Source organism: Typopeltis vanoorti, chromosome 12 (assembly GCF_054136105.1).
Source record: "Typopeltis vanoorti isolate ZY-2024b chromosome 12, IOZ_Tvanoo_1.0, whole genome shotgun sequence".
Classification (NCBI taxonomy): Eukaryota; Metazoa; Arthropoda; class Arachnida; order Uropygi; family Thelyphonidae; genus Typopeltis; species Typopeltis vanoorti.
The window spans coordinates 40243705-40256085 of record NC_143560.1 but is presented as its reverse complement, the minus strand read 5'-3'; the positions used below and the strand labels follow the sequence as shown (position 1 = coordinate 40256085).

At 37.3% G+C, this 12381-nt stretch overlaps 1 protein-coding gene across 1 annotated transcript in view; it reads left to right on the top strand.

The window, feature by feature from the left end:
- LOC150100726 (zinc finger MYND domain-containing protein 10-like) overlaps positions 1 to 12381 on the top strand; it is a 91392-nt gene that overhangs the window by 26704 nt on the left and 52307 nt on the right. Inside the window, exon 4 of the mRNA XM_090401871.1 lies at positions 10773 to 10903. Coding sequence (XP_090257997.1) covers positions 10773 to 10903 — 131 coding nt within the window. The remainder of the gene's footprint in view (positions 1 to 10772; positions 10904 to 12381) is intronic.

Here is a 12381-nt window from a genome sequence, read left to right as displayed (position 1 = left end):
ATCATATCACCCCTTTTCCACCTATCGACCAATTTTTGCAACCCACAAATCTTCAACCTATTCTCATAAGGTTCATTCCTCAGACCTGCCATCATCTTGGTCACTCGTCTCTGGATCCTTTCCACTTCCTCCCCATCACAAAGAAACGCTGGCGCCCTAACTGGCACAGTAGTCCAGATGGGGTCTTATCAAGGCTCGATACAGAGGAACAATAACTTGTTTGTCTCTGCATGTTAAAGTATTTTTCAGAGGCCAAGTGATTTGATGAGCTGATTTAGCCACTTTTGCAATGTGCCCCCTAAACTTCAATTCTCTATCCACTAACACTCCCAAATCCCTGGCCTCATCAATCTCCTGGAGTATGGTTCCACCAATGTGATATACTGCTGCTATTCTTTTCACCCCAAAATGCATAACCTTACACTTTGCCGCATTAAATTGACATCCATTTTTCCTAGCCCAGTCCTCCAAACTATCCAAATCATCCTGTAAAATTTTGACATCCTGTGCACTCACAATTGCTCTACCCAACTTTGCATCATCAGCAAACAAGTGAACACTTCCTCACAGATCCTTTCCTATATCATTGATGAACAAATTAAAAAGTAGTGGTCCAAGAACAGAGCCCTGTGGCACATTACTAGTCACAAGCCGTCTTTTGGACTCAACTCCTGAATAAACCACTCTCTGGTATCTCTCCATCAACCACTCTCCTATCCATCTCACCAACCCTATATCCATCCCCATCTGCTCCAGTTTACTGATTAGGGTTCCATGTGGTACCCTGTCAAAGGCCTTGGCAAGGTCCTGTAGAATGCTGGAAACCCATTACCCTTATCCAGTTCAGCCGTCACTATGTTATAGAATGTGAGCGAGTTACTGAGGCATTATCTGCCCTTCACAAAACCATGTTGTCCCCCATACAATATCCCATTTTCATCTATCCAATCCTGTATTCTTTTCTTGACTAATTTCTCTAAGACCTTCACAACGATTTCTGATATGCTAATCAGGAATCATTGTCAAGTAATTTACAACAGCAGTCTTGGAACCACCTTTATGCAGTGGAACTATTTTCCTCTCTTTCCACCCCCTCGGGACTAACCCAGACCCGAGACTCAAATTAATTAAAATGGTCAAGGGTACTGACAATTCTTTAGCTGCTTCTCATACGACACAAGCTGGTATACCATCCAATCCCACAGATGTATCGACATTGAGGTTATGCAATAGACTACTCACCTCCACTTCATTCACCACAATTCCCGTATAATCTACTGGTTCATTCATTTCTGCGATGTTACCACCTGGATGATATATTCTTGCAAAGTGCTCACTCATAACTCAACTATATCAATTGATTCAATTACCTCCCTGCCATCGGCATTCTTTAAAATCATTCTGCCATATACATTTTTCCTTTTACTTGCAACATATCGAATAAACTGTTTAGGATTCTCTTTAGCCTGCATAGCCAATGTTCTTTCGTAATCCTTTTTTGCTTTTCTTACCACACTCATTACCCTTCTCGCCTGTGCTTTATACCGTTCATGTGCCTGCCTGTCACCTTTCTCCTTAAATTCCCTCAATAGTTGTTTCTTTTTTTGAAGCTCAAGCTTAATGGTGTTATTCATCCTTTTAACCCCTACTTGATTTATTATTCGGACTCTAGGTATACAGTCAGCCATTTCTTCATGCAAACACTTCTTAACTGCCTCCCATGCACTATCAACTTCTAGTCCTTGCAGTTGTATATGCCATGGCACTGAACTAATCAAACTCCTAAGCTTGTCATACTTTCCAGCCCGATAATTCCACATGTACCCTGTCTTAATTGTAAATTCCACAACTTTAGCCACCTCCCAAGGCAAGACCCTATGATCACTCTCACCAATTGGTGGCAATGTGGTCATATTTGTTACAGCCAAATCCTCAGATGTAATTACTAGGTCAAGCACTCTCTGACCCCTAGTATTTCCCATTACATGCTGTCGCAGATAGTTATCCCTTAATAACTGCATAAAATCCAATTCCTTCCTTCCTTCCTCCCGTGTGTCCTCTCCTCACTCCGATCAACGCGACTATAGTTGAAATCTCCCATAATAATTACCCTCCTTTCACTCATTTCTTCTATTTGCTTGTGCATACTGTCTCCACCATCTTTTCCATCACCTGGTCTATAGCAGCACCCAATTGTATATTTTGTTCTGCTAGCCACAATCTCACACCAAATGGCCTCAAATGTGCTCTTTTCTCTATCCTGCAATTCAACTTTTATTCTCCTTGGCTGCAGCTCATCAGCTATCATCAACAATACTCCCCCCCCCCATCATTTTATTCTCCCTGTCATTCCTGAACACACTATACCCATCACATTCAATCCCACTAGCTATATCATCTACAGTAGGATTTGATTCTCTAATGCCAATAACCTGTGGTCTGGAAGTGCCAACCATGGCCAAAAAACTCTTTCTTCTTGTTCCTAATACTCCTAGCATTAGTCTACATGAATTTAAGACCCGCATTAGCACCATCCCTACCTTGATGCCTTATAATAACTATCCCATTCTCATTTTTTGTCCTTATTCGCTCGGGGATATTATACTCATTCATACACTCAACTGCCTCCCTAAGGTCTGCATATCTACTTCCCCCACCCCTTAATAAATCTAGTTTCCCTAATTCTGCACATCCACTTCATTCAACAACACTTTTTCAAGTCTCCTTACACCGAATCCATTCAAATGCAAACCATCCATCTTATATAGATCCTTTTGCCCATTGAACTCAATCCACACATCCACAAATTCCACACATAAAGTCATTTGCAATTATAGCCCTCCTTTTAAACACTTCACTGTCATACCGCGACAAAAGACTAATCATCCTAACTCTCTCTCTCTCTTTTCTTTTGCTACCTCAAACAATTCATTCAGGTCTTCTATCATTTCCATTTTATCTCCTTTCAAATCATCCGTACCTGCCACAACAATCAATTCTTTCACCCTTTCCTTTTGCTCTCTAATAGACGCAGTTACATCCTTTATGGTCGCACCAGGTTGGTACGATTTTGTCAAATCCTCTACTAACACACCTTGTACTAACGAGTCTCCATACAGCACTCTCTTCTTCATTTTGTTTACGTTCACACTCATACGCTTATTTTTCCTATCATACTTTTTATTATTGGCTTTTACACTCAGTCGACTTTTGTTCATATGCTCTAGCTACCACTCAACAACGCGATCTCACTCATTGCATCTATCTCATCTTTTTTATTTTCTGTAAAACCATTATGCTCTGAATTAATACCTGAATCTGAATTAAGTATAAGCAAACAAAGATCTATAAATTATCATGACTACTTGTGTATAGAGACTGTTGATTCACATCAGTTGCCTTAATGCAGGGGTTCTCAACCTTGTCGTGCTCACGGGCACATTCAAGTTTGGAAGAGAGTGGCAGGCATCAATCTGGTTGTGGCTGTGGGCATATTCAAGATTGGGAAGAGAGTAGCAGGCACCAATATATTTTTCTATGAAAATTTATACTTGCTTATCATATCAAATGATAACAATTAACAAATTAATTTATTATATTTACATTTATTATACAACTAAATTAAACCATTGCACAATAAGCAAAAACATTTATCTTTACTTTGGATAAAACAATAGTCTTCTTCCTAATCATTGTTTTTTATTTGGATTACTCATTTTGGTGCAAAATTTTTAAACACGAGAAAACAAAGTATGGTCAAAGCGTGCCAACAACACCAGTGAAGTGGTGACACATCTCTGAAGCGCACAGTTGCCAGTAGACTAAATACATAAAACATATGCACAAAATTGGTGCTGGTAACACTCGAACTCAAAGACAGAGGAATTATAAAATGTTCGTAATATAACATAAATGTTAACATTTTTTACGATTTCAATAAATATTATTACTAGGAGAAGACTTATATTTTTCAGTTTTAATTTTATTTTTTCCTTATTTAATAATTGACAGCAGGTGCATGCAGATAGCTCCATGGGTGCAAATGCACCTGCAGTCATAGGGTTGCAAACCACTGCCTTAATGCAAAGCATTATACATGTCTTTAAGGATGTATGCTTTACACCATGGATACTAAGGCAATTGATATGAAGTCAACAGCTTCTGTATACAAGTAGCCTAGTTGTGAAGATACATCATGCACACATTTTGTTTGTGTACGCTTGGGTAAAGGATTAAATAAGAATCGCATGGGTAAAGGTTTAAAGAAGAATATGATTTCTTGGCAAGTGAAAATTTACTTTATAACTCAGTAAAAAAAACTTTGTACAAGCATTCATATTTGTAGTGACTTCTATGTAGTAACTTTCTAAAATATAGAAAGTTACTACATAGAAGTTAATATATGGGCAAACCTCTTATGAACTTTTAAGATATGAAAAATTAGTATTTTCAAACATTGCATGGACTAATAAATTGTAGCTCAAAATTCATGTAATGAATGCAGTGCTTCATGCTTTTAAACATTTTACATTGTGCGCCAATATTTTAAGCTCATAAAATATCTGATCATAAAACATCAGTGCATAACCTTTATATCAATGACATTGTCAGTGGGTTGCAAGGGGATATTCAGTTGTTTGCAGATGATGCGAAGCTGGGAAGGATTATTAGTAATAGTGCAGATGCGGCAGCCCTGCAAGAGGATGTCAATAAGCTAGATAGATGGGCAAACGAATTGGGGCTGTTGGTTTAATGCAGCAAAATGTAAGGTGTTGAGATTTGGGAAACATTGATGGGACACTGCATACTCTATGGGAGGAGTTATACTGGAGGAAGTAGGGGGAGACAAGAGATCTGGAGTTGATGATTGATAGAAACCTGAAATTTAGGGGACATATTGCAAAGGTGGTGAAGGTAATACAGATGATTGCTGCAATAATGAGAAGAATGCTGACCTGCAGAGATAAAACAGTTATCATTCCATTGTATAAGATCCTGATCAGACCACACTTTGACTATTGTTCTCAGATTTGGTCCCCAGGATTTGAAGGAGATAAATTAACTGTGGAAAGGGTACAAAGATGGTTTCAGGACTGTACAATGATAGTTATGAGGATCGGCTGAGGGAATGTGGACTGCAGAGTTTGGTGGATAGAAGAAGGGGAGGTGATATGATTGAGACTTTTAAACTGTTGAAAGGTGGTTACAGTGTTGACACTGGGGAGTTCTTTCACTTGGTTGAACAGCGGGTGATGACAAGGGGCCATCCCTGGAAGTTAAAGTTACGAAAGGAAACTGTGAGCAAGAGGGTGAGGAGTGGTTTCTGCATGGAGGATGGTTGAACCATGGAATGCATTGCCTGATGGAGTGGTGAGAGCGAGAACGGTCAATGAGTTCAAGGAGTGGTATGATAGACTTTGTGTTTCTTAGGGGTGGGGACCTCCCCTCGATGAGTCTTGATAGACTTTGTGTTTCTTAGGGGTGGGGACCTCCCCTCGATGAGTCTTGATAGACTTTGTGTTTCTTAGGAAGGACCTCCCACGATGAGTCTTCTGACTCCATGGAGGCCTGAATAATAATAATAATAAAAATTGTGTATTGTAATTAATAGTCTCATTGGTTTGTCATGGCCAGCATATTGGCCTGTGTTTGAATTATCATGGATGAAAATGTGACCACTTTTAAAATAGGAGGTGTCTTGTATACTCATTGTTGTGACATTTCATATATTTCGTTGGCTTTCTTGCATACTGCTTACTCTTTTCACTCATCATTTCATGAATGGAAAAATATCCTTCATTTTATATCAGTTTGCCTATAACTAAGTTTAAGGTGCCATCTTCTTTTCTGGTAGATTGCATTTATAGATGGTGCCAAATATCCTACATGGTTGCTACTTTGATACCGTTAGCGGTTCCCTAACTATGACAATTTTGAGGAACAAGTTTTGCCCAATTCTGCAGCAGCAGCAACTGAGGCTGTGAATTGTAAGTACATGTATTACTATTCTAAATGTAACATGTAACTACTGTTAAATGTTACATTTCAATTCCTTTTAAATACTTATATAAAAGTGGTTGTCACTACAAAGCTACAGAAAATATAATTCATTTTGTTCAGTTAGTAGTGATATTGTATGAATGTATGTTACATTTCTTAATTTTTTAAGATAACTGTGGTTTCGTGCATGCTGACTGCATGTGTTGTTACATATTATTTCTTGTATCATGATATCATTGCAGGTTTCCATATGTCCATTGTCTAGCTTATTTTTGTCCAGTCTACAACCATTTGAGAATTACATTCTGGAACATTAGTATGGTGTTTCATACTATTGTACCAGAATGCAATTACATACTACAATAAAACATAATTACACACTAGAGAATTTTGTGATATTCTGTACTTGTGATTGGTCGCTCTAGGGTCGAGGCCAAATAGCTGAGAGGAGACTTACACATTGCCCTAATGAATGCAGAGAGTCAACCAGGACTTCTGACCCTAATATCCAGTCCTCACCTTCATGTGCTGTGCCCTTCTAGTAGGTATCCACTGGGTACTGAATGAATGAGAATGGGCCTGCAATTTGGGACTTAGATGACCAAATTGTACTCTCTCTCTCTTTCTCTCTCTCTTGGCTTAAACCACAAGTACACATAATGGTGGAAGTTTATTTTGTACTTGGTTAGACTATAATAAATTTAGTTTAATCCTTTATGCAAGTGTGAGCAAACAAAGTTTGTGCCTGAAAATATCTTCAGGACTGAGGCATGGTGGTGCCTCTGTTGGCAACTCATAGCAAAGGTGGACCAAGCTCTCATCAGTCCTTGTCTCAGTATCTCCCACCATGCAAAGCACATCTCCTTGTGGACATGTATAATGCTATGCATTAAGGGAAGGGCCACTACCCAGACTGGTTTCGACCTTTATTGAGGTCTCGTCAGTGGGAGGCAGACCCAGAAGTGGTAACAGTAAAGCAGAAGCAATGGAGAGGTCATATTTACCTATACGAGTTGCCAACCGGTGCACCACCTTATTATTAAATTACTCTGGATTTAGAGAAAGATGTTGGAAATTTATTTTGCACTTGGTTAGACTATAATAAATTTAGTTTAATCCTTTATCCAAGTGTGAGCAAACAAAGTTTGCGCCTGAAAATATCTTCAGGATTGAGGCAAGGTGGTGCTTCTTGCATGGTGGGAGATACTGAGACAAGGACTGATGAGAGCTTGGTCCACCTTTGCTACGAGTTGCCAACAGAGATTTATGCAAACATCCTTGAAAAGAGGCTGAGAAAAATTGTGAGTGAGAGAGAGAAAGAGAGAGAAACTGGGAGAAGAACAACCTGGGTTCAGGCCAAATAGAGGTTGTCAGCATTAGATTTTCAATGTCACATCTGGCATTGCAACATCACCACCTAAATGGTATACACCTGCAAAATGTTCACTTAGTAATTCAACTATTTGGTTTGGTTCTGTTACCTCCCTACCATTATCACTTTTTAAAGTCATCCTTCTGTAGTCATTCCTCCTTTTACTTGCCACATAGCAAAAGAATTATTATATCCCTTAACTTAAACAAACGAATTATTTAGCATTTCTTTTGGCCTCATCAGTTAGCTTTCTCTCATAATTAGCTTTGACCTTACCATACTGGTCACCTTCTCGTGGTGATCAGGTTTTCTTTATAATCCCTCCATAACCTTTTCTTTGTGCACGACTCTAGCTATGAAGCTATTCATCCATCTAACTTCTACCTGATTTATCCTTCTGACTCTGAGTATACATTCAGATATTGATTTCTTCAAACACCCCTTGACCATCTCTCAAGCACCAACATCTCTCTTCCCTCCAATTTTATTCTGCTGAAAGCTGTCTCCTCAGCTTATCATAATCACCTGCTTTGTAATTCCACATATATCCCTTCTTAATAGAAAATTCTGCATTTCTGGCAGTCTCCAAGTCAAGAGTACATGATCACTTTCTTGAAGGAAGAAGCATAGCTAGAATGGTTAGTGTTAAATTCTCTGATGCAGTGATCAGATCCTGCATTCTCAAACCCTTGTGTCCTCTCCATTACATGTTTCCTCAAGTTTATTATCTCTCAGTAGCAGCATAAATTCCATTTCCTTCCCTGTATGTGACCATTCCTCCTCCCAATCTATGTCCTCATAGTTGAAATCCTCCATAATAATTACTTGACCTGTACTATTCATGCTAATTTACAAGTGCTTGTCATCTACAATATCCTTATACCCCTCCTGGCCTGAGTCTTATATTCTTCATGCAACTGCTCTCCATCCCTCTCCTTATATCTCTTCCATAACCTCTTTTTTACCTGCAGTTCCTGTTTGATATTGTTTGTCATCCACTGTAATTGTGTTCTTGTGTTCTCTTCTTTTGCTGTTAATAAATATCCCTTCACAAGTTCCTAAACTGATGATCTCTCTCTCTCGTCCTTCCAATTCCTCCATCCATGGAACTGCCAAGCTGATATCTAAGCCTATTATAATCACCTACCTTATAATTTCACATATATTCCTTTCTCTTTGATACTCCTGCATGTTTATTCATCTTCCAAATCAAAACCACATGATTGCTCTCTCTAACTGGGGGCAGAGATACCATCTCAGTTATAATCAGATCTTCTAATGATATGACCAAATCTAAAACTCTTGAACCCCCCCTATTCCTTCTACTACATGTTGCCTAAGACATTTGTCCCTCAAGAATTCCAGAAATTCCATTCCCTTACTACTACTACATGCAGTTTCCTCTTCCCAGTTTATACTGTTGTAGTTAAAATCTCCCATAACAATCATTCTTTTTGCACTCACCAAGTTCAACTGCCTAAACATCTCCTGCTCTTCACTGTTTATGCTCCCTGACTTATAGCAACACTCCACTAAATATCCTCTCCTGCCCACCTCACACTGTATGCTTTCAAAATCATTAGTGCCATTGCCCTCCAAATCCTGCACTCTGAGAGCACATAACTCATCACTTATCATTAGCAGTACTCCACTATCACGTTTGTCCTTCCTATCCTGTTGAAAAATGCTATACCTTATTACTTCTATTCGTCAGTATATCATCTTCCATGAACTATGTCTCAGGGATCCCAATAATCTTTGAACAGTCTGATGCTATCAGTGTCAAAGTTCATCTTCTTTATTCTGGATATTCCTGGCATTAGTAACAAATTAAGGCATTGCCACTGTTTCTATACCGTATCATCATCTCCTCCAGACTCCACTAGATTCAGCATTACATGATATATTCCCCCCCCCCCTTCTCCTAAATGACTATTCCCACAAGAGGCCACCTCTACTACCATCCACACTGATAATTCTAGTTTCCCTGCATTGACACACTGACTTGTTTAGAGAACAACGTTCTCTCCAGATATACCTATGTCCTTCCTCATTCAAATGCCAACTGTCTTTCATTACACTTGCTTTCTATCCTCAAATGACCTCCAAGCATCCACATAATCCAAGCCTCTCTTTCAATGCATCCTGGCTATTATACTATTCATTAATGATGCTCTTCTCTGTAGCTCTACATTATCATACCTGGGCAACACTCATTCCATCTTCCCTCACTCTGTCTTCTTCCATACAACCTCAAGCATGAACCTCAGTTCTCTTCCCACCCAATTCACACCACCTCAATTTGTTCATGCCCACCATCACAATCATCTCATTCATCATTTCACCTTGCTTAATACTTAAGAATAACTAAGTCAAACAGTGAAATTATAATACAGAATGAAGTTAAAGAGCAGTACCTGAAGGCTAAAAAATATCAGAATCTTTAAATTCAACTACATGGGAAAAATAAGTATCTAACTAAATAAACAAAAATCAAAATCTATAAATCAGCAGGCCCACTGCTATTAATTTATGCATATGAAACAAGAAGAGAAACATCAGAAATATAACAAATAATACTACATGGGAAATGAAAATGCTCAGAAAAATAATTAATAAAACAAAATTTGAGAGAACAAAAAATGAAAATATTCATGAAAAATGTCAAGTACAACTCATAAATGAATGGATAAAAAAGAATTTATTCCATTTTGAAGAATAAATGGAATAAACATGATAACAGAATGGATACAAAAAGAATAATTAAAGTAGCAAAACAATGGAAACCAAATACAAAAAAGATCAATTGGGAGACCAAGAAAATGGCGACCAGGCTGTCTGCATTGAAGTATTAAAAAGAAACAAGCTGAAGTTTAAAGCAAGAAGTAGAAGCATTTTGCATTAAAAAGAAAAAAAAAGGACATAAGCACCCATTAGATTTGTTTTGTCCGTCCATCCATCCATACATACAAGTATACATGCACATAAGTTATACCTGGGTTCTGACCATACAGAATTTATTGGAATTTAGTATTTGAAATGTTTACAAAAATTTGTTGAATCACCTCATGTTCATATAAATCCTAATATTTGCAGGGAAAAAATGGTTGATTTCAACACACACACACGCATGGTATATATCTGAAATCAAAATTAGAGCCTATGAAATTTCAATCCAAAAATGGATTAAAGTTTCATAAACTGTACCTAACTTTACTTGTTCTTTTTACAGACATACCACAGTTCAATACATCAGAAGGGGAAAAAATGCCTTATTATTAATCATGCTTTTTGTTGCTTCATTATGTTTAATGAAAGAAATTTTGTAATTTTTTTTTTTTCATTTACTTTTCTCATGTTAAATGTTTCCCGTTGATTAATTTTATGTTGTGCTGAAAAGTTATATCATGAGGCAACATTGATGACATTGCTGGAAGCTGTCTTATATCATCAAGAAATGATTGAATCTGCTGAAGACATGCTGAATGATCTAATAGATTATTGCTGCAATAAACTTAATAATATTTGTTGGTGAGTTCTGTGCTTTTTTAACTAGCCTATTTTGACTACATACTATATGAATTATTGATAAACTGCTATGATAATATTTACTTGTATACTCCATAAATGAGATGGTAAATGAACAGCAGATAGCATAAGCAGCATTTTTGTCATCTATGAGCTGATTTCAGGTAGATTAGAGATTAAAGGGAAAAAAATCTAAGTATAATAATATTATTTCCAGACATCTATGATTTATAAATATTCTTCTTCATTCTCTAAAGAAAGTTATCCCTGGCGTTGGACTCTTGAAAATCTGAATGTATAAATTAACATTGCAATAAATTAAAGATACCAATAAATTATATTCTATGTTTAAAATCCTTTATCCAAGTGTAAGCAAACAAGGTTTGTGCCTGAAGAATTTTCAGGACTAGGCAACTCGTATGTAGAAACTAATGACTTCACATCATTTGCCTTAGTATCCCATAATGTAAAGCACATATCCTTACGGGTATGTATAATGCTATGCACTATGGAAAGGGGTCACTACCCAGACCGGTTTCAGCCTTCGTTGAAGTCTCATCAGCGGGAGACTGATGAGACTTCATCAAACCTAGAGGTATACCAAGTTGAAGTAATGCAGAAGTTATATTTCCAAATACAAGTAGCCAAAAGGTGTCACACCTTATTATATTATTAATAATAAGGTGTGACACCTTTTGGCTACTCATATTTATAAATAACTTCTGCATTACTTCAACCTTGGTATCACCTCTGGGTCTGGCTCCCACTGATGAGACCACCTCAATAAAGATCGAAACTGGTCAAAACCATATTGTCGGACATAGATCTTGTCTTTCCATTTGAAAAAAAAAAAAAGAAACAGAAGGCAATGGTTACAGAGTTTTGTAGTAGGTGGTGGAAATAGATTTTCTAAGTATATTCACTCTTGATAAAAGAGTGAATATTCAGTGCAATTTTCTAAATGTTTAGTCAATATTTGAAAAGGAGGTAATAAGAGAGTTCACCACCTATTTACATTTAGATTATGGGGTTTACTAAAAATTCATAAAGCTGGTGCACCTCTTTACCTGATAGTGGATGAAATGAGCTCATTCCATCCCTTATGGAATGAAGGGATGTGCCAGCCTTTATGAATTTTTGATGAACCATATAATCTAAAAGTAAGAGAATGAGATGAGCTCTCCTATTTATCTCCTTTTGAAATATTTAATTAATCTTTTAAAACACTACATTGAACATTTTGATTCTTTTATCAAAAATGCCTCATATTTAGTTGAAAAATATCTCATATTCAGATAAACTATTCTGACATAATAGCTAACTTGGATGTGATATCACTGTATACAAACGTATAGCTGAGGAGGACATTTCTTACTTAGAAGAGCTATTTCCCCATCATCGCTTTAAGTATTACCTTCTGTCCTCATTTGTCATATGGAAAGACAAGGTCGATGTCCAACATATGATCAGGAAATGGATTT